This window comes from Pantherophis guttatus, chromosome 1, assembly GCF_059756535.1.
Source record: "Pantherophis guttatus breed Tessera chromosome 1, ASM5975653v1, whole genome shotgun sequence".
In the NCBI taxonomy this organism is placed as follows: domain Eukaryota; kingdom Metazoa; phylum Chordata; class Lepidosauria; order Squamata; family Colubridae; genus Pantherophis; species Pantherophis guttatus.
Window position 1 is genome coordinate 212,182,065 of NC_142063.1, and position 23,469 is coordinate 212,205,533.

The following is a 23,469-nucleotide window of genomic DNA, read 5'->3' on the forward strand; positions in this document are numbered from 1 at the left end:
TTTGCCCAGTCTCTAACTTTAAAAAAGACTTACAGGCCTCAGGCCTGTTGTCTTTATATAAACGGATTACCTAGCAACCTTCCAATAAATATTAAAAGGAAATAGTTTAATAAAAGCAAGGATTTTCTTTTTTAAAAAGATTATTTGATATATAGTATAAACAATGGAAATCTGCATTTTAAAGAAGGCCAGCAACTTGTAAAAAGCAGCTTCTCTCAAAAACAATCTAAAATATTCATTATGATATTGAATCTCAAGACACTCAAACGTAACAAAAAAAAAGGAAGATAATGATTTCTCCTAATTGTATCAAGAAAAAAAATGAAATGTAAAGGAAAAACTCTCGATAAAGGCTGTCTATAATGTAGGACACCCCAAATTATATTAATCTCAAAATTGTGTGATAAAAGAAAAAGAGAAATACCAAAAGAGAACTCTTCAGAGGATTTAAAATCATCCAACTCCTTCACACCTCACATCTAATTCACGTAGTGCAAATAAAATATGCTGAACCAGCAACGAAGCAATTCAAGAAAGTTCACTAAAAATATTTCCAGACATGTTTCCCTTGCAATTGGAAGCAGAAACTTTTACATATTATCATGTTAGATGGGAAGAGCACACTTCTACTTAAATGGCATCGCTCTTCATGGAAAAGAAACCAGGAAAGGCAGAGGACTCCGCTGCCAAGTATCCTTCTAAGACACACTATTTGAAAAGCATATATGTCATAGTAGTAAACTCTTAGCTATGATCATATAAATATTGCACTGTGGGACCTCTGGCGGGCCCAAACCTTCCAGCAAAAATAAGATGAAGCACAGTGTACAGTAATCGTAGCAGGCTCAAGGTTTCGTTTGGTAAAATATGGCCTAAACTTAGTAGAGCCGACTAGTCGCCTGCAAATGATAATCAAAATATGCATTCAATTCCTTTTTAAAAAAAAAAAGATTTTCATCATAACAATGAAATTGAAAGAACGATTTGGCAATATTGACAGAATTGGAGGTTAGAATCATACCCCTATCAATACAAACTAGTACAGTGCTAGTGATCACAGCAATGCTGTGTTAAGCTTATCGATCGACTGAATTTTGTTCACTTGATCTCAACGTATTTTGTTGATGACTGGGTTTTTTTTGGGAGGGGGAGTATAGAAAATGTACGTGTTACACCTCGGAGGCTTAGAGTTGTTTCCTCTTCCTCTACCTGAGAAGTAGGGGATGGAAGTAGTGCTTCAAGAGGCAAGCACATCCCTGTGCTTTCAAAGCTCACATGGAAACACTGAAGACCATAGAGGACTTTGAGATAACCACTACCACGGCACCCGGAATTGTCCCTTTCAAAAGAATACATGGCATTGGGTACCACTTAAGCATTATGCTGGTGAAGAGCTGGATGGACAACCTTCAGAAATGCTTTTAAAGAACAAAGGTAATTTCTGAACTGGGTTTTTTTTTTTAAAACCACTGCATCCCAAATTTTGTTTGAGGCGCAAAATCCAGTTGAACAACTGAAGCACAGAAGAGCTGAGATGTTGAGATGCCGCCAAGATGTTTCAAAAGAGTTGTGGCAAACTAGAATGAATATCTGGATTTTCAAAAGGTGGCAGTGGCTCCCTCCAGTATGTGAACTGACTATAGGTGTCAGAACAGGGGAAATCTGAAGAATGCCGTCTTTTCAGCAAGGGAAATACATGATCCACCACTTCGCAAAGTCTCACATACCTGTGAGGGAAGAGAGAATGGGTGGGGGGGGGGAGAGAGAAACATCTGAGATATTATCTGAATGATTTTATTTATTTATTTAATTTCTATGCTGCCCTTCTCACCAATAAGGCAACTTTGGACAGTTTATAAAACAGTAAAAAGGTAAAAACCAAAACATTATTCACTATATTACTCATGTTGGGAATTGCATGAACACAACTCAGGCAAAATAATTAAAAAAAACATAACATCCCTTCAGCCTTTTAACTTATTTCTGAATGTTAGGCGTAGAACTGTGATTTTCTAAAGCACTGCTAGGAAGAGTAGAGTTGGGATGCTGCTTGAAGATTTGTAAACCGCAGTTAGTCAGTCTTACAGCAAAAGACTTGTAAGAAAATAAGTCACAATGGATTTACAAAACCCACTGAAGTAAAAACAGCTACAAAAGCATCTCCTGCAGCTTTTAGAAATGAACAGGTGAACCTGTGAGGTGTTTTTAAAAGTAAGGCTTTCAATGGCCAAACGGAAATTATCCTGAACTTCAGATTTCGAAGATTGGAAACAGCAGGATAGAGATCCAGGTGAAAACAACAAGATCTCATTTTTCCTAATCAAATTTATTAACCCCTAGAAAACTCCATTTGTAGCAAAGTGTTACATTTCCCTCTATAATCACTTCCAAATATTTTTCCCACCTGAATTTCAACTTCAGAAAACCTATCAAACATAACCACTTAGTAGACAAACAGACAGTTTATGAGACAGCCGAAAACAAAAGTTTGGAAAGGAGGAAAGTTGTTAATGGATTGTACCTACAATGGGACTTGGTCATTCTTTCTTAGAAATGATTACTTGATTATTCTGTTGTATGCCCAAATACCCGCCCCTTATTGAAATCTTAAGAGGACATTTTTAAATTACTGCAAATGCATTTTCAAACCAAAAGTGTAGGTCCTTTAACAAGGAGATTGTTTAAATAAAGAAAACGCTGAATCCTACTCTTTGATGTTAATCTCTACACAACCAAAATAAATGTTTAGGAATACACATCATATCACAGATTTTTTTATTTCCAGTCAATTCACTTAATTCCTGTTATAACTTTCAGCATCAAGGACTTAAGGAGAAAAATCAGAACTACATAAGCAGCAGAAAGATACTCACGATGAAATGTTGGTCTTAGCATGTTCTTGAATTAGTTCTCCTTTTGGATTAACGGTGAATATTCTGTTTAGTGAAACTCCAACTTGCTTGTATGAGTATACATCCTGGATAAAATAACAAAAATATATGACTCACATTAAAATAACCCACAAATAGTTTTAGGTGTATATATTGGAGGCACTTCATACATTTTAAGTTATAAAACATATATTCCAAGAACTGATTCCTTAAACTTGAACTTCTGAGACAGTAGTTTTCACAGTAATAACACAGAAATGATTTGCCACCGTTGTTTTCCAACATTTTAAAAAAAAATCCTGGTCATTATCACCATTTTAAAAAAGGCAGTAGAGTTTCACAAACATTCTGTCAACCCGGGAGGCCATCTTTTTCTTTGGATCGTCAGGGCTGCCACACTTGGTGCTGTGGGTAATTGGGAGGGGGGATAGCATGGAGCGGTAAAGATATATAGTCATAACAACATTCTTTTCTCTGAGAGTTAAGGACATTCTCCCCTGCACCTGGAGTAGCATGACTTGGAGGCATCTCCCGTTAATGGTGAATTGATTGGACCATGTGATGGAAATGTGGGTGCAGGGGAAGGGACTTTGACTTTCTTTTGGGTGAGGAAAATCCGGAAGCTTTCAGATTCGGGTTTTCCCAGATGTGCCAATATGACATCTCTAATAAAATGGAACTCTGAGGAACTTCGAGCCTCGAGGTTCGTTGTGGGTTTTACTTGGAACCTTGACACATTCAGTGAATGCTTGATCTGGCTGCCTAGGGAATGGAAGCAATATAGAAGAGTGTATCTGAGCACAGATAAGATGCCTTTGCTAAGGATTATCTTGAGAAGATAAGAGCAGTGTATGCATTTCTCTGCTGTTATTTTATCTACTGATTTCCCATCTGCAGATTTAAGATGATTCAATTATACCTAGGCAGGGAGGAACCAGTGGGGACCAGTGGAATACCTACAAGGTCATTGAGGGCTATTCTCATTATCTGTTGGGTCTGATCCACTTTGAGCTGGAGGTCAGCCATGTAAGTCCTTTGCAGGTGATTGAGGCACAGTCTAGTTACATTATCTGGGAAGGGTTTGAACCTGTTAGTCCTGAGATAAGGGGCAGGGGTTTTTTGAGGGGGGTGGTGTAAATATGACCACCTGTGTTTCAGATCTATGTCCATTCTGGTTGGACAAGGTCTCCCAGGAGGTGGTATGGTTGGATCTATGTAATGGTGAATTCATCCTTGAGAGAGGGGATGGTTCTATTGACTCTGGAGGAGATGGATTGATCCTTCCTCAAAAAAACATTGCAGGAGCCAGCAACACTGGAAGACTGCAGTTTCAACGGGCATTCCTGGGGGAAACAGGTTTCCTGGACTCCTTTTAGTCTTGTTTCAAACCAATATCTAGCACTGGTATCTCTTAGCAGCTTTTGATACCACCAATGATGGCATCCTTCTGAATCAGATCAGGGGTCTGGGGTGGTCAAGAACAGATCCAAATGACCCAAGCCAGCATGGCCAACTGGAGCTGTGGGAGTTGTAGTTTAGCAGAATCTGGAGAATACTTTTCTAAACTGAAAAATGAATGCTGCAGTGCCAATGCTTCTATGGAAGAAATCTCTGGGAATTATCATCACAATTGGTACTTACAGCAGGCCTGTTGCCAAAGGCAGCATAAAAAGGTTCTGTGTTAGGATGAAATAAGTTTTTTATGTCTGTTAAACATTGAACTTTAAATTTCTCTGGCTTCTTCTCTATCACTTCCCTGAAATAGAAGAAGAAAAGAAAATTAGGTAAAAATAAATAAAATAAAGTGAACTATTAGATGACAATGCTTTATGTGTAAATGATACACAGTATATTTCTTTCAGCTATGTGAACAGTTTCAATTGATGAAGACTTCTAATAATCTCTCAAGGTTTTCAGAAATTTTTATGGTCCATAGGGCTGTTTAAACTTAAACACAAAAACGCATTCTATGTACATGAAAAAGGCCAATTGCATTGCTATGAACCTACTGATTTTGGCAATGTGAGAGCTGTGGTTCATTTGGATAAACTTTCAGTCTTCAAGAAAAATGTATAATTTACTGATGAATCTATTGGCCTTATAATTATTTTATGATTATCTGATTTCCTTCTTCCTCAATGGACAACAACATCAAATCAGAAAGGGAAAGTTTTCCAATCTGCTATATTTTAGAAATATAAAGATCAAACATTTTTCTTTTAGCTCATTTTTATTCAATACAAACAAGAAGCAAGTGGATTAAGAATATATTTAGTGGGGAAAATTCTCTGCTTTTATATATTTCCCATTAAAACGCAATTTTGTGCATAAGGTGAATTCTGATTACAGGTCCCAAACCCATACATGTATATTTCTGCCAGAAATAGCTTAAATCTCACTGCTTTTTCATTGGGATCTCATAATTACCTTTTACTAGAGTTGACTCATAAATACTGAATGCAACAACATGCATTACTGGACAACAATATATTTTGCTACTACATTTTGTGGAGTCACTACACAAGTATATGATTCCTTTCAACAGTATGTAACTGTTGACATCTTAATCTTATTATGTAATAGGTCTAATCGAGGGCTGTAAAACTCCCAGCCCATGGGCCAGATGCGTCACGTGCTGGCCACACCCACACTCGGGTTAGTGAAGGGGGAAAAAGTCCGGAAATGTCACATGATGCCGCCCTGACGAAGTGAGTTGACACCCCTGTCATGGTTTTCCATCATTTCAGGGATGGAAAAAAATTACACCCTGTTCACAGCAGTTTTTCTCAGCCGTAGCCCTTTTAAGAGGTGTGAGTTTCAACTATCAGAATTCCTCAACTGGAATTCTGGGAGTTGATATCCACACCTCTTAAAAGGCCAGGATTGAGATACACTGATCTAAGGTTACAAGAACCAAGAGCTGTGATACCTGTGAAAAGCTGAGAACAAACTGCTGGGACTCAATAGCACAGGTCCTTGCGGTAACACCGTTCCCCGCTCGTTCACCCAATGCAAGTAACCTCGAGTCATATCTGCCATCCCAATAGCACGGGCTGAACAGTACAGGAACTTGTATCCATTTCTGTGGTTTTAAAGAGAAAAAAAAAACAGACCGTCATCATCACACATTTATTGAAATTGTTTTTGCAGCCTACAGGGATTATTACTGTTATGTATGCAACAATATAAAATCACAGCTGCCAGTTCTTTAGCTGGTGTTGGCCTTCATACACATTAAGTTCTTCCCAAGAACCTTGGATAGATATAGATATATACTGATAGTCCTTGTCTTGCAACTATTCATTTAGCAATCATTCAAACATGTAGGAAAAAAGCAGAAGGGAGGTGGGCTGGAAGGTGAGATTAAACGTGTCATCATTTGGAGTCATTGAATTTCCACAAGAGAGCCAACTCCAGCCCCCTCCCCCCCATGAATTCCATTGACTCTTATCTAATGCCACTTAAGCTTTGGCCAATAGTTGACTAGATTCTTATGTTAGACCTAGCAATAATGAATTCTTCTGTGCTTTGAACTCAATTAATGCTCTTGGATATTTATGCTTGACATTACAACACTGATTCGTCCTCGCATTTATGATCGCCACAGTCACATGATCAAAATTTGGGCACATGACAACCACTATGCATTTACAATGGTTGCAATCTCCTAGGATCATGTAACCATCTGTAACCATCTGTAACCTTCCCAGCCAGATTCCAACAAGGAAAATCAATGGGGGAAACCAGATTTGCTTAACCACATGTGATTCATTTAACAACTGCAGTAATTCGCTGAAAAAACCCCTATGCAAAAAGGTCATTAAAATGAGTGTGACTCATTTAACAACCCCTTCATTTAGCAATGGAAATTCAGGTTACAATTATGGTTGTAAATTGAGGACTACCTGTAGACACCAAAAGGTATACATGTCCAAATACACATACAGAAGAAAATTTAGCACAGTTCACGTCCATGAGTTCTGCATATGCATTAAAGGAGAAAAAAATGGGCTCTTAGGCAAATTGGGTGGGCCACTGAAACATATTTCTTTTTATGCTAACTTAATAACTTCAAGACTTGTTGACATCAACTCCCAGAATTTCCTAGTCAGCATGGCTGGCTGAAGAATTCTGGGAATTGAAGTCCACAAGTCTTAAAGTTGCCAAGTCTGGAGACCCTCTATGCTACACAATGACTTCTGGAAGCTGCCTATCTGTCCTATCTGAAGGATGGGTACTCAATTCTCAATGTTTGAAATATTTCTAGCTCAAGAATTGGCATTTATTTTTATATGCCAACTCATATGCAATGGAAACTGACATATGCAGTGGAAACTGACAAAGGAAGAAGAGGTGATTTTGCAGAATAATTAATATACTTACTGGCTCACTTTGTGATACAATTTAGCAATGCCTTGATGTGTCCAGTCCTTGCCAAGGGTAGGCAAAATATGACCTAAAGTATCTGATCTGAAAAAACAGAAGATATTTGAAACCAAGATGAAATATACAATAACAAGCTGTATTTGTGGAATACAGAGAACATGTTTGGCAGTTAACATTAATATATTTGTTGGTCAGCATAATTACTTAAATGACCTCTAGCAATGCAGGAATATATATTTAGAAATATCATTTATTTGTTTTCCTTTCCAAAGAATTATTTTCACTTTACAATGGAGGTGTTGGAAATATTCTAATTTTGACCCTATTGACTTGGTAATAGTATTATTTCCAAAATCCTTTCATGACTAAATTATATATTAGGAGCAGCAGTTATTTTCAGCCACTTTATCTTACATTCTTTCACTTCAAAATTTCAATAGATGTTTATACATTTTAGCAATTACATGTTACTATTTGTACAATTATATTTCAAATTCAGCCCTACAATGTTCAGAACCATGGATTCTTTTGTCTAGTTTAAACTTTATAATAATTGTAAATAAATATATCCCTTTATCACTAGCTCTTCTGTTGATTTTATTTTACATTGCCTTTGACAGAATTCTAATAATCACAATAAGTTAGCCATTTGTGTTGGCTTACTATTACACATCCATCAAATGCTTCTTTTGTTCTAATAGCAACAAAGGTGTTTAGGGCACAATCTGGATTTGTATCTATTCCTTATTCTCAGTATGGCAAGTCTAACAGAATTTGATGCATTAGTAGGATTTAACATTAATATACAGAAGCTAAAGATAGCAATGAAAAATATGAAAATACAAGGTAAAGCAGAATTTATGAATAAAAGGCTTTAAAATTGAGAAGATAAAATATTTGTCATCATGTGACAAGTATGGATTATGTATTTGTTGTTGTTAGTTGCGAAGTCGTGTCTGACCCATCGTGACCCCATGGACAACATTCCTCCAGGCCTTCCTGTCCTCTACCATCCTCTGGAGTCCATTTAAGCTCACGCCTATTGCTTCAGTGATTCCATCCAGCCACCTCGTTCTCTGTCGTCCCCTTCTTCTTTTGCCCTCAATCTTTCCCAGAATTAGGCTCTTCTCCAGTGAGTCCTTCCTTCTCATTAGGTGGCCAAAGTATTTGAGTTTCATCTTCAGGATCTGCCCTTCTAAAGAACAGTCAGGGTTGATCTGCTCTAGGACTGACTGGTTTGATCGCCTTGCAGTCCAAGGGACTCACAGGAGTCTTCTCCAACACCATAGTTCAAAGGCCTCAATTCTTTGGCGCTCAGCCTTTCTTATGGTCCAACTTTCACAGCCATACATTGCAACTGGGAAAACCATAGCCTTGACTATACACACTTTTGTTGGCAGGGTGCTTTTTAGTAAGCCATCTAGATTTGCCATAGCTTTCCTCCCCAGGAGCAAGCATCTTTTAATTTTTTGGCTGCAGTTCCCATCTGTAGTGATCTTGGAGCCCAGGAAAATAAAATCTGTCACTACCTCCATTTCTTCCCCATCTATTTGCCAGGAATTGAGAGGGCCGGATTATATATTACTTCAAAATAACTGTGTTAAAACATAGAATGAAATTAGAAAGGATATGTTAATGTGAGGTGAACTAGAATTGTTATTGCTGGGAAGAATTTTTGTGATTAAGATGGATGTTTTGCCTAGCATGTTGTTTTTGTGTCAGGCAAAGCAAAACATCAGTTTTGACAACTGATACACCATTTAAACAATCCAGAAGGATATATTTAAATTTGTGTGACGGGGGGGAAAATACAAGTTAAATATAAGGTGTTGCAATGTACAAAAAAGAAGAAGAAACTATATTTTGCAACTTGTTGTTTGGTTTGGATGAAAGAGTGGGTGCTGCTGAGAAACAGAAGATTTTTGGAGTTACAATTACACAACCTGAGATTTGGGTGGCATGGATAATTGCAGTACGATAAAGTTAAGGTTAATGTAGATTTTAAAAATCATTGTTAGACACTTCCCACATATGTCATTCTAAATTTTGGCATGGGAGGGGGGGGGATTTCTTTTTGCATATTGTATAAACCTATCCACTGCCATTTAAAAACCATGATGTGTCAATTCAGCCAGTTGTGCTTAATTCAATGAGCCACATTTAAACAAACTATGGCTAAGCATGACAGGGAAAAAAAATCAGATCTTTGACTTCAGCAATAAAAGAATGCATAGGAATGATTAAAGAATACTTTAAAATGAATACTAAAAATAAACAGACCAAATGAAGAGGATGTAGAAGAACTGCAACCACTGATTTCCTGGGCTATGAAAGACCAAGAAACACCTACCTGCCCCTCCTGCAACATTTCACCCATACTGTGGTCAGGATAAGTATCTCCTGCAGCTGGCCACTGTCTGGCACATAAAAGAACAGGAAAAGACGTTCTCCTATCTCTTCAGCCAGATTGGCAGAAAGCCACTATTACTTTTTTGTGTCACTCTTGTATCACATAATAGAAGCAAATAGCTGGCATCCCCACTTTGTCTGATGTTTGACAATGGCCCAATGCTTTTGTATGCTGTAAGGCACAGACTGAGCCATCAATGTGTTGCTTGGAGTAGTTTGATCCTTAAGTGAAATGTATATACATGACACCACCACACTAAACAGAAAGGACACTTCAAAGGAAATATTTAATGTTTGTTTCTGTAGGGCTCGGGTTTGCTCTTTCACAAATCATGAACTAGCCAACCTTTTAATATTTGCTGTTCAGTTTAAAGTAAAAACATCACTATTGGTTTGTCTTATCAGAGAGAGCAGAACATAGTATTCCCTGAACAGAAATGTGCCATTCTGTGTCTGGCTAAAAACTCACCTTGTGATGGTGCCATCAATGTCAGAAATAATGACTTTGTCATCCCAGTTCCATAAATAAATGGTGCCTTCACAGCGACATGTTCCTTGATATTGTGTTGTGACACTAAAAGTGACATCATTGGGACCATTTTTAAGGTTGAGATTTTTCTGTCAAAAAAACAAAACAAAACAAGTCTACAATTCAGACTTACTTTGAAGGAAATATACGTGGAATTGTAGATCAAATGAAGCTGCAATTATACTTACAGCTTCCAAGCTAACAACTTATGGTGATAAACTTAATGTTAGGAAAATATTTCATTCTACACCAACTAATGAATTATTTTGATTATGCCTTAAAATAACCTACAAGGTGAAAGTCCACTAATGTACAAAGCCATGATAGATAAAATCCCTCAGGAAAACCTCATTAATGCTATAGGTAATTTTGGCATATGCAGACAGTAATCATGTTAAGCTTTTCCAAAATCATTTTATAGACACTTAAACACCAACTTTGGTTAAAGCAAAATGCTTCCTTCACCTGTATTCAATGCTGAGCTTACAGAATGAAATGCTGTGTTATCAAAGAAGCCTCCTTAGCCAAAAAGATGTGAAGACTCAAACTGGACTCCTTCTTTCTGAAAATTACGCCCCTGTCCACCACCAATCAAGAATCATTTCCTGTCAGTCAGTATTACAGTGCAAATACTCGGCTTCTCTTTCCTCCTTTTACAAAAATTATTCAGAGAGGCCTAAATTATTTATGATTATGATCATGATTTATCACTTGTTGCTTGCATGTATACTGAGAGTTAATGCACTGGCGACAAATTCCTTTTGTGTCCAATCACATTTGGCCAATAAAGAATTCTATTTTAAATTCCAGATTTTGCTTCACAAGGTGGCAAAAGATTCCACAAATGGTCCCTCAAAGGTTTGCTCAGGTGCCAAATTTTTGGCATAGTGACTACACAAAATCTTCCAATAACTTGGTAAAAGCAGAAGGGTCCATGGCTCAGTAACAGACCATGTTCTTGGCAAGATCAAAGTGGCATCTTTGAAACTGGCACCTCAGCCATTAGAAACCAGAATGCTTTCTTTCAAGAAAGGAAGCAGACTCTACACCATAGGAAAGATATGTCACCATAGTAAAGATATGTTGAAGCATATCTCAAAGAAAAAGAAAACAAATTCCCAGTACCCGGAGAAAAAAACCCTAAAAATGCTGTTCAAAAGGCAGCTGGAATTTGATTTTTTTCCTTGAAAACATTTCGCTTCTCATCCAAGAAACTTCCAGAACTGAAGAAGTTTCTTGAATGAGAAGCGAAAGGTTTTCAAAGAAAAAACCAAGAAAGTCCAGTTGCCTTTTGAACGCTATCTTTGGGACAACCATGACCTGGATGACTGAGAATCTCCATAGACAGAAAAAGAAATGTATGTATTCACGGTCCCATACATTTTACTGATTTTTCTCAACCTGTCAATTTGTTCCTTTTTACTCCATTCTTAATGGATATCATCTGACTGTTTTGTTCTGCTACAGTTCAGTTAACAGGTTTCCTTTCCCACTACCATGGACATAACTGGGCCAGCTGGACTACCAATCAATGACCTCTTCTTCTCTTGTAAGTAAGTGATGCCACAGGATATCCTTTACTACTCGATACTGGGAACTCTCTTATTATCACAGGTGGATTCTCCGTGATAATAATGGGGAGAAATCCTGATGACAGATGTTACTTACCAGCTGTTCTGAACTGAGTCGAAGGCTCTTTTTATAACCTATTCCAGACAACAGTGGAAGGTGGGTGGTTTCACTTTTAGTTCGGTGGTCTTCATCACTTGAAGAAGAATCATCTTTGATTCTGAAACATCAGACACAGAATGTTCATATTTCTTTTCTGTATCAACTCAATGGGGAGACAGATTTGTAAATATTATTCCTCAGCCACTATTGATTATTTTATTTATGACAACTGAACTCTCTTTGAGATGCTAGGTCAAAAAAGAATGACTGGCTCAAGATCACCCAGTGAGTTTCTTGCCTGCCTGATATGGACAGCAATCTCAGCAAACCCTAATCTGTTACTTCCCTCATTAAACTATACAGGCTGAAATCATACTGATATAATTCACAGTCATTTATCTTTTTCTCTGATTATTCATAATTTGATATTGGTTGAAGCTCCCAGAACTGTCATCTTTCTATAAAAGTAATAAAATAATAAAGTAGCAGCAGAGACAAATAGTCAATCGTCACAACTATGCTACCAGAACTAACAAAGGATTTTCATCTTGCAAAACTCCCAAATAAATTTGTCAGTGAAATAAGTTTGAAGCAATTTGGAAAGAGACACCATAACACTTAAACACCAACTAACATCTAACAGATTTGGATTCAAATCTTATTCAGTTATGAAACTCAGAAGGTGTTGTCTTACCATTTTGAATATATAAATAAGATAATTTTTAAAAATTAAAAAAAATCAGGATAGCAATGTCCAATACCTGTCTGCAATACTCTTCTCTTCTTTTCCACTGAGACCTTGTGCTGGCTTTGCTTCCTGTGGGTAAAATGTAAATGGGTGAGGAATAGTGTGTGAACATTTTGCACAGTCCATTGTCTTCCTATTTTGAAGAAAACCAAACTACAGCAAAAAATTAACACAGTTATGGCACTATTCTATTGCAAAATCCATTCTTACTGGCCTGTTTTATCCAGCTATGAGGGAAACATTTGTTTAGGTGATTCACATAAGGAGCTTTATTATGATTAATCATTTCTTCTTGGACCTACTTCTAACGTTTAATGGGGAATATTAATGATAAGTAAAAAGTAAAGGTAAGACTGAATGTAACTCGACTTATTGATGACTTCATGGATACATCCATGGGGTTTCCTTGGCAGCAATACAGAAGGGAATTGCAATTGCAGTATTCTGTGAAATCATTGCATACCATTAGCTAAATGGACCATTCTACAACTACTGTCTTTCTACTAGAGAATAATAAAAGGGCCTGGCCATCATAATCATAGGCCTTTCTTCAAAATCTCCCATAACCATTTTGGCAATCCCTGCAGGAGCTAAAATGCTTAATCAGATGGCTCATGGGCCAAACCAGCAAATGAGTTTTTAAATTATTCACGCCGACCTTGAATACTATTCAGGAAAATATTATTGATCAGCTTTGAGATGCTGAAGAAAGAACGTGAGATATTGTACCAAGAGTTACAATAATCAGCTTCCTGGAAATCTTTGTTGTGGCAGCTTATGTGTCTTAAGAATCTGCAAATACAGGTAGTCCTCCATTGAGCCCAAAATTTCTGTGGCTAAGTGAGACATTTGGTAAGTGAATTTTACCCCGTTTTACCACCTGTCTTGCCACAGTTGTCAAGTGAATCACTACAGTTGTTAAATTAGTAACACGATTGTTAAGTGCCTCTGGCTTCCCCGTTGACTTTGCTTGTCAGAATTTCACAAAAGGTGAATACGTGTCCCATGGGGACACTGCAACCATCATAAATATGAGTCGGTTGCCAAGTATTTGAATTTTAATCACATGATTGTGGGGATGCTGTAATGGTCGTAAATGTGAAAAACCATCGTAAGTCGCTTTTTCAGTGCCGTTGTAACTTTGAATAGTCACTAAAGGAACTGTTGTAAGTCGAGGACTACCTGTAATTCCCTTATGACCTAAATAGGATCCCAAACAAACAAACAAAACAATGCCAGTGTTTAGCATTCAGCAGTTCATTTTTTTAAATCTGGATTTTTAAGGAGAGTCAACAGGTCACAGGTTTCATGCAAGGGGCTTATGAAGTGTGTGTGTGTGTGTCTTGGTGTGTGTAGAAGCCTAGAAGAAAAATTCAGGGTAGTTCCAGATTTACCTCTTTGATAGTGTTATTCCTCCCTCTCCATGAAAACCACCATCTTCCACCTTTTTTGGGCATCTTATCCCTCATTATAGAATCCACAGTGGCCTGTGATAAATGGATGGTAACATAAATAATGGAACTAAAGAAAAAGTAATTGAATTCATGCAAACAAAAGGTTTTCTTAAGGAACAAAAACAAAAAAAAAAACCAAAAAACCTCAGAGACAATTTAAACTGAGGCAAAGCAAGTCAAAGGAAACATACTACCTTGTTAAAGCAAAACCTAATGGTATCCACAAGTGCACGGAAATAACTTAAACAAGAACACTTCAAAAATTCAACAAAGAAAAATAGGAAAGAAAAATGGAAACAAAAAGGGCATAATAAGTTTAGTGTAATGCACAAAAGGTGGGGAGAAAGAAACACTAATTTTGTTTAGTATAAATTATAAAAGACATTTTATTGGCAAGGAATTCAGCATGGCTGCCTTTCATAAAAATAATAAATAGCTGGATGGTTTTACTATCTTCTAATAATTATTAGAAAAGGGTTAAATGATAATAGTTGAATGAAACATTAATACGGCAACCCGATAGCTAAAACTGCTGAAGAGAAAGTTACGATCTTAACACAACATGTTTAACAGTGATTTTATATATACAGGTGATAGCTTATTCTAACCAAAACAAATATTTTCTCCTTAGATCAAGATAAAATTAACATCCAATATATTCAAATGCACAAGGATCAATCCTAAAATGCATTAAAACACTTTGGATAATTCACTGGATTTTAATTACCTCATGAAAGTTACAATCTACGCAGGTGAATGAGCCATCAAAAAAAAAAAAGGCAACAATTCATATCTCTCCTTTACCTCAATCAGCTCAGATTCACATTCTGTATGGAGGCCGCAGCCGTGGGGGAACCAGAAGCTGGACTGCAAATCCCATCATCTCTAAGGACTGGCTATAGCAGATGGGGCTTGAAGACCAGCAACTGGGTCTCGCTCTCAGGCTTACAGCAGGGATATGGAGATCCAGTCCTCTATGAGCAATGGGGTGGGGGAAATACTTACAGGTAGTCCTCGAGTTACAATGGCAACTGGGACCAGAATTATCGTCCCTAAGCGATGTGGGCATAAGGTATGTGAAGTGACCACATCTCTTAGCAACAACAATCCCGGTAGTCCCGGATGCCATAGTAACCTCAAGAAATGTGGGTCATTAAGCAGGAAGCAGCGGAAATCCCAGATGAGGATGTCTGCAAGTGCAGGGAGGCTGGGAGAAAGAGGATGGGATGCTATTCTAAGCACAGGAAGCTGGGCAAAGCAGTCCAGGTAGTCCTCGAGTTACAACAGTTCATTTAGTGACGGTTCAAAGTTACGAAGGCACTGAAAAATGTGGCTTATGATCATTTTTCACAGTTAAACCTTTGTAGCATCCCCACGATCATGTGATCAAAATTCAGATGCTTGGCAACTGGTTCATACTTACGACCGTTGCTGCGCCCCAAGGTCATGGAGATCCCCTCTGGCGACCTTCTCACATGCAAAGTCAATGGGGAAGCCAGGTTCACTTAACAACCACGTTACGAACTTGGCTTAACAACTTTGGCAACAACGGTTGTTAAAACGGGGCAAAGCTCCCTTGACAAACGTCTCGGCAGAACAACAGACATTTTGGCCTCAATTGTGGTCATAAGTCAAGGACTACTTGTATGCTGCAGGAGTGAAGGGAGGCAAGGGAAGCAGGGTACCGTGCCATGAAAGCGTAGGAAGGCTGGGGAAGACTTAACAGAGCCATCTGCAACCTTCCCTGTTGGCTTCCCATTGACTTTGTTTGTAAGAAGCTGGCAGGTAAGGTTGCAATGAGGACCATGTGACTACCAGACACTGCAAAATAGAAGCTGGTTGCCAAGTGGCCGAGTCGCAATCCCATGACACGGGGACTGTGTGATGGCTGGAACCTCTACAAACAGTTGTAAGTTTCCCTTGTTCAGCACCATCACAATTTCAAATGATTGCTGGACAAATAGTCAGTAAGCAAGGACTACCTGTATGGTATTCTTGGTCTGGAAGAGGACTAAGCATGAATTTCTGGTGAATTTGAATCCAGTAATGGAAATAGCATGAAACTGTTATAGCCGGTTTGACCTGTCAATGATCTTTGCTCTTTTCATGCCGTTTGATGTTGTAAGGAAAAAGTGAAAGCAGGTAGCAAATCCTGGCTTGAATTTATCTGTTGCAACTTTACTGACTGGGCAGATCAATCAATCAATACGCAGTGAGACAAAAGGATGCTGCTGAGTCCATTATTTCATCAAACATTAAACAAATTAAGGGTTATCTTGGGATAGATTTTTTTTTTATGTCACTGTCAGTCTACAGGGAGAGACCTCAATAGACCTCTAACTGGACATAAGTGTGTCTAATGAAATCAATTAGTTCAGAAGCGGGTAAGGTATTTTATATGCAAGAGCTAGGCCTAATGGAATGTGTAGATGACCTTGGGGGATGAAAGAAATAGACACTGCCTAGGAAACAATCAGACAAGAGGAGGAGGAGCAGCCCCCAAGAGTTTAATGATCAGAGAAAGGAATGTAGGAAGAATCTGTCTGTCCTCATTGATCGGATGGGTCAAAGTGGTGATCTGGGCTTTCAGACTTACAAGTTTCTATTAATATAACCTTATAATAAAGTAGATTTAAGTCATCTACTTGTGTTTCCTGTCAGGAAGGCTGACACTAAACTCAGGAAGGCTGACATACTAAACTCTTTTCCCCTGATAGCATATATCCAGACATGGGGATAACATACAACAAAAAATTATGCAGCTCCAAGCTTAATTTTATTCAGGTCAGGGATAGATAGGTAGGTAGATAGGTAGAGACATAGAAAGATAGGGATAGGGATAGGGATAGGGATAGGGATAGGGATAGGGATAGGGATAGGGATAGGGATAGGGATAGGGACAGGGACAGGGACAGGGACAGGGACAGGGACAGGGACAGGGACAGGGACAGGGACAGGGATAGGGACAGGGACAGGGACAGGGACAGGTCAATCCAGTTTGTCTTTCTCTTTTCAAACAAATGATTCTGAAGGCAAATCATCTAATCCATCAACAAACAATGGCTTTGAAAACAAAACTGCAAATTCATGCAAAAATCTAGAAAATCTACAAAGCGTCTATGAAGTTCATAGCCCAAAATTCATATAATTATTGAGCTACCTAAATACTTCTTATGTACTTTGAACTAGGCAAGCTGGAAGAAATGTCACACAGAGACATAATTTTACTTTCCAATATGACTGAACTAAGAAGGAAATGGCTAAATGTTATCTTGGAAACTGCTATATATATTCTGAACCTCTAACTCTGTCATCATTCTTAAACCAAGAATAAAAAGACTGCTAGAAAAAAGAAAGCAAAAAGGTTACATCGCCCCATAATGAGCCACAATTGTGTATTAGTCAGGGATAGAAGAAACCAGACGCCCAGGATGAGATGGGGTGGGAGGGGTAACACTACAACATACAGAGTCTGGCTAGACAAAGAGAGCAAGGACTTTTGCCCACAAAGCCGGCATGGTCAATCTCACCTTTGGCAAAGGTTTCTGGAATGCCTGCATTGCCAGCAGGAGTGGAGCTGCTGTTGTCCAGTTGTAGTATCTAAGAGAACAAAACAATATATTTCTTAGCCAGGTGCAGAACCTTTAATTTCTCACTTTTCAGTTCCATCTTGTTAATTTCAACCGATTGCTCAAGGCACTCTAGAACTTTTCGAATCTGTTCACGCTCAAGAATTCCTGTTTTGTGGGGTTATTTATTTTTTTTAACAAAATGCACACATTTCATTCTGCTAAGATGTACTCACTTGTTTCCAATCTTCACCACGAGGTTAGGGTCGTCGATAATAGCTGGGTTGTCCACAAACTGCTGATAAGAGACTTCTTGTTCTAAAAAGTTTTCTGTTTGGAAGGGGGAAAAAACCACGAATGAACCTCAAGTAACAGGTTAAAATAGTGCTTGGAATATATTGTAGCATTAGCTTCTTTAGGAAACCACGGAAGCATAAAAGCAGTTTCAGAGCCTGCAATCTCAGATAGTCAGCACAGCATAGTTTTAGGAGAAAAAGAATATAAAGGCTGTTACTTGAAGATTCCCATCAAAACCAAAGCAGAGAATATTGCTTGAAGCAGATTCTACCTGCCTTGCTTCTATTTGTAGGAATTCCAGCAGATAAACTCACACGTTCAGTGTTAAGAATAGTCTGTCCCGACTAGTCTTGAGAAAACCTCAGTCTGAATGTGGGGTTAGGCTGAATCACAGATCTGAATAAATTTGTGTACGGGCAATTATAAAACTGAAATAGGAATCTTTTTTGAAAAGAAAAATACATATATACAGGCTATATGGTCAGTCATATAGCTTTGGCGATAAAGACTCCTTGCAATGTGTAATTAATTTCCTAATCTGAAACCAACTCCTGGATGGTGGTTGCAACCCAACCTGCCTTCCCCCTAGGTTGTGCTTTTCTGGATTAATAAAAATAAATAAATAAAGTCATCTTGCACATACTAATCTGAATCAACATGAATGGTACCCTTTAAAATAGCACTGAAAACAACATTAACAGCATGACTTAAGATTAGGGGCAAGAACCAAGATAAACATCTTAAGAGTAGCACGTAAATTGCTAACTGATTAGTCACATGCTCCTGGTAATTGCATGGACAAATCACCTGTAACTCAACCTGCAATAAACAACAGCTTTTCTACAAACTGTTCTGCAATCTCTCCTTGAACCCGTTTAACCAACTTCCCATATTTTATTCAGCTGTGCCAAACATATACCCATTTTTTTTTTCTTATACCACAAGCTCAAACTCTGTGACCAGCTGACCAGCACTTCAGGAGAGCTGCCAGCCTTTATTTGATCTAAATTTGATTAATTAGTTCTCCTCCGGTTTATTTTTCTCTTAGTAATGATTTCTCAATCTATAATTTGCTGTTTCTCAACAGACAAGTTTCACAACTGATCTTATCATATGGAAGATCATTACTTTAGCTCAGGAGTCTTTACTTTAGCAAAGTTGGCTGAGGAATTCTGGGAGTTGGAAGTCCACAAGTCTTAAAGTTGCCAAGTTTGGAGACCCCTGCTTTGGCTGTTCTAATGGTTGCTGTCATTGAAATGTCTTATGCGTCACCATTTTCTCCAAGTCTGCCTTTCCATTCCTATTTTATTCTGTTCCTCCAAACTCAGCTCTTCTCATATACGATGGATTCTTCAGAAAAATAAAACATGTTTCCAGCAGATTTACCAAACTGCCGTAAGTCCGTTTTTGCTGTTGAGAAACCAAAAGGTAAACTTTCTTCTTGGATTCTCTTGCTCCTTTCCTCTTATTTGGCTTATTTCTCTTTTACAAAAATCTCATCAAGCATATCTCTTTCCACGTGTGGGTCTATTCTTCCCTGTAAGATCTTAAGTAAAAAAACTTCCATTTAAGAAATCACTGAAATTGTTTCGTCATTTAAACATGTGCTTGTATCCCCCTTTGATTTAGTTACGGTATTATACTGGTATGTTCCAGTATTATTTTGAGCCAAGTGAATATTGTTTCATATTTAAGTGCGCTTTAGCACTTATAATGCCACTTCTGCAATTTTAAACTGGTCACTGGCAATTTCATCTGCACTTACTTTCCTACTACCTGCCATGGATCACTTTTCCATGGAGTAGCTTCCTGAGTGTATTCTTTTTTTAAAAAAAATATTTCTGTCATTCTGAAATCTTAGCTATAAAAGCTATTAGTGTAGTCCTTCCATTTTCTTATAACTTCTTTTGCTTCTATTAGATTTCTTCTGTGCTTACTCTGACATTAGCCATATGTTTCCTGCTTTTTTTCCCTGAACTTCTTATTTTCTTTTTGATTTTTTTTTAGCTGTTGACAAGGGATTGGATTTTTCTCTTGTTTTTTCTTGCTTCGTGCCAAAAATGGTTACTATGTATCCTTCCAAGACTTTCATCCTTCACCTTTTCCTGTCTATTTAAATAGCTTGCTCTAAAAGCCATTTAGAACTTTTTTTCTTTTAAATTTTAGGAATATTTTTTGCAATTCCTTATATAGCTCTTTTAGTTCTCTTTCACATATTGAATTTGCTCTTTAAGTTGATTTTACATTCTAATTAACTGAATCAAATCTTGTTCTCTCCCATGGTCTAGATTTAATTTATGCAAACATGGCCCCAATAGTTTATGGTCTGTTTCACAATCTGCACACAGAAATTTCTGGCTTACCGCATTGTATTTCTCCTTCTTTATTTCCTATTATCTAGTTAACATGATTCTATTGTTTTGTATCTGATGATGTCCATGTGTAGAGGCTATTTTTATCCTCGAAGCAGATGCTGGAAATAGAGATTCTCTTCACTAAGTTTTGTAAAAGTATAATTTCAAATTCCCTCATTTCTCCATACTTTGCACTTCTCAGCCTATTAGTAGAACTAATATAAGAATGTTCTTATATTAGCTCCTCTTATAATTTGTCAAATACTCAAGCTGTCCACCACCGCATCTTTAGTAAGTATAAAACTTGTAAAACTTTAGTGTTCACAGGATCATAAAACTAATACCGTGTTTCCCCCAAAATAAGACCCTGTCTTATATTTGTTTGAACCCTGAAATAAGTGCTTGGCCTTATTTTCGGGGAGGTCTTATTATTTTGGGGCATGTGGAACAAGATGGGGCTCCTCTTGCTGTCTTACCTGATTTCCAGCTCTGAGTTTAAATATTTTCGGGGAGAGACTTATTTTAGCGCATGCGCTCAAAAGCCCGATTGGGCTTATTATTAGGGGATGTCTTATTTTGGGGGAAACAGGGTAGAGATGGTCTTACAACAATATAGACCCTGTTTCTCATTGCTTTCTTCCAGTTTGATTTTCAAGTTCTTACTCCCTGCTGTGCTAATTGAGTTTTTATTCAATTTGCATTGCCATAGGGCTCAACCATACATCCCTGGCTCAGTAGCAGAACCAGATCTTTAGGGCCTTATGGAAAGCTAGTAAGGTCAGGGCAAGATTAATCTCTGGGAGAATGATGTTCCTAATGGGGGGGCATCATGACAGAAAAGGCTCTCTTCCTGGATTGTGTTAGCTTCCTTCAAACTGACACAGCCCCACCTGTCCTCACCCCCACTGAGAATTACTGTTACCTTCACTGCTACCATCACCACCCTTTTGACCTATCTGGCAGGGAGACCATACTAAAAGGTCCTATCATCACTCTCGGCATCACTGGAGCTACTAAGACCCTTTGTCACACTTAGATAGTCTCATCAGTACATCTTCATGGTACAATTTAAAATTCAGAAGGGCAAGGCCACATTGACTGACAGCGTCTTGCCATCCTTGTAAAGTTTTTTCACAAATTTCAATTGGTGCTATTTGAAATAGATAATTTATCTTGGGTAACATCCATTTTAATAAGCAATTTATTAGAAGAAGATGTGGCCTGCCTGCTTCCTGCCTTCCTGTCCCCAGGTTGCTGGCAGCGGTGCCTCTTGCATAACCTTAGAGCAAGGCTGGGCTGGGATTTCCCAGACATTTGGCCCTTTGTGGGGAGGGGTAGCAGCTTCACACTGGCTTTTGGAGCTTCCCTGGAGTTTACAGACATAGATGGGGGAGATAGGAGGTGGGAGGAGCTGAAGCGCCCCTGCAGTTAGTCATAAGGGAAGGTGGACTGCCAAGCATCCACATTTTCATTATCTGATTCATTATCTGATTCATTATCTTTATTATTCTGATTTCAGGGATGCTGCAACACCCGTAACTTCAGGAATGGGTCGTAAGTAAATCCCTCCATTCAGCATTGACACAATTTTTAACAGTTGCTGAATTAACGGTCATAAGCCGTGGAATACTTGTAATGAAGAACACCATGTTATGTACAAATTCTTTAAAGGAAGGGTGTTTGTATACTTTCTGTCACACATGCCTTACCACGCAATATCCACAAGAGGTCACTATACACTTTTTCAAAGAGGGTAGGAGCATTCAAACCAGGCATTACAGTATTTTACAATAGGAGTAGTAGAGGTAGTGACAGATTTTATTTTCCTGGGCTCCAATATCACCTCAGAAGGGGACTGCAGCCAAGAAATTAAAAGACGCTTGCTCCCGGGGAGGAAAGCTATGGCAAATCTAGACAGCATATTAAAAAGCAGAGACATCACCCTGCCAACAAAAGTGTGTATAGTCAAGGCTATGGTTTTCCCAGTTGCAATGTATGGCTGTGAAAGTTGGACCGTAAGGAAGGCTGAGCGCCAAAGAATTGAGGCCTTTGAACTATGGTGCTGGAGAAGATTCCTGCGAGTCTCTTGGACTGCAAGGCGATTTAAACCAGTCAGTCCTAGAGGAGATCAACCCTGACTGCTCTTTAGAAGGGCAGATCCTGAAGATGAAACTCCAATACTTTGGCCACCTAATGAGAAGGAAGGACTCACTGGAGAAGAGCCTAATGCTGGGAAAGATTGAAGGCAAAAGAAGAAGGGGATGGCAGAGAATGAGGTGGCTGGATGGAGTCACTGAAGCAGTAGGCATGAGCTTAAATGGACTCCAGGGGATGGTAGAGGACAGGAAGGCCTGGAGGAACGTTGTCCATGGGTTCGCAATGGGTCGGACACGACTTCGCAACTAACAACAACAAAGTGGAGGTGTTGAGCGTACCTTTGGATATTTCTTTATTGTCGCTCAGTCCGCCACAAAGTGAAATGGCAATGGAGGGCAAGTCTCGGATTCCATCCGAAGTGCTCTCGACACCGCTGTCCACCCCTGAGCTTCCGACTGATTGAGGGGATTGATTGGCTGAGCGGGGACTGTTTTCACTCGTGTTCTTCGAGAGGGGAATATGATCACCGCTGAAAAGAGAAGAAGAATTTAATGATCTCCACTCCTTCCCAAAGCCAGAGGACTCATGAATTTCATCATCTGACTCTTCTAGCCTACTTCTCAGCCTTGGTAGGTTAAGCAATCGCTACAGGGAATCTCTCTAGTTGAATGATTTAAAAGCCTTCAAAGACTTATTAAAGTCTTCAAACAAAAGCGCTTCCAGGTTTTGGACAGGTAGAAGTAGAGTGATTTGGACAGGTAGACGGGGGAAATCACTCCCAATGCATGCTTCTAGTCTTACTCCGGTGCCTTAGACATATTTTTTTAACAGCCAATGTACAGTTCAAAGTTTCCCTGTGCTTCTTTTGGATGGGCACTAATTTTTATAATAAACAACAGCACTGGGAGTTTGATGTTTGATGTTTGTTCAAAAAAGATGCCCTTTTAGCACCAGAGCCGAAGAGGTACGATACCGTATTTCCCTGAAAATAAGACCCTGTCTTATATTTTTTTGAACCCTGAAATAAGCGCTTGGCCTTATTGCCATGCGCTCAAAAGCCCGAT

The 23,469-nt window shown here is 38.5% G+C and overlaps 1 protein-coding gene across 13 annotated transcripts in view; it reads right to left on the reverse strand.

Annotated features, from left to right (window-relative positions):
• Positions 1 to 1,438: 1,438 nt before the first annotated feature.
• Positions 1,439 to 23,469, reverse strand: part of LPIN1 (lipin 1) — a 105,904-nt gene continuing 83,873 nt past the window's right edge. For 6 of the 13 annotated variants that reach the window (XM_034432120.3, XM_034432117.3, XM_087882380.1 and 3 more), the window contains 12 exons: positions 22,744 to 22,934; positions 17,894 to 17,987; positions 17,619 to 17,688; positions 14,029 to 14,121; positions 12,648 to 12,703; positions 11,884 to 12,004; positions 10,156 to 10,304; positions 7,275 to 7,361; positions 5,821 to 5,973; positions 4,533 to 4,647; positions 2,874 to 2,977; positions 1,439 to 1,727 (listed from right to left, as the gene is read on the reverse strand). In XM_034432120.3, the coding sequence (XP_034288011.2) occupies positions 1,559 to 1,727; positions 2,874 to 2,977; positions 4,533 to 4,647; positions 5,821 to 5,973; positions 7,275 to 7,361; positions 10,156 to 10,304; positions 11,884 to 12,004; positions 12,648 to 12,703; positions 14,029 to 14,121; positions 17,619 to 17,688; positions 17,894 to 17,987; positions 22,744 to 22,934 (1,402 nt within the window). In that variant the 3' untranslated portion in view covers positions 1,439 to 1,558. Of the gene's footprint in view, positions 1,728 to 2,873; positions 2,978 to 4,532; positions 4,648 to 5,820; positions 5,974 to 7,274; positions 7,362 to 10,155; positions 10,305 to 11,883; positions 12,005 to 12,647; positions 12,704 to 14,028; positions 14,122 to 14,282; positions 14,343 to 17,618; positions 17,689 to 17,893; positions 17,988 to 22,743; positions 22,935 to 23,469 lie in introns of all 13 variants that reach the window. The other 7 variants (XM_087882377.1, XM_034432119.2, XM_034432118.3 and 4 more) reach the window with 2 other exon arrangements.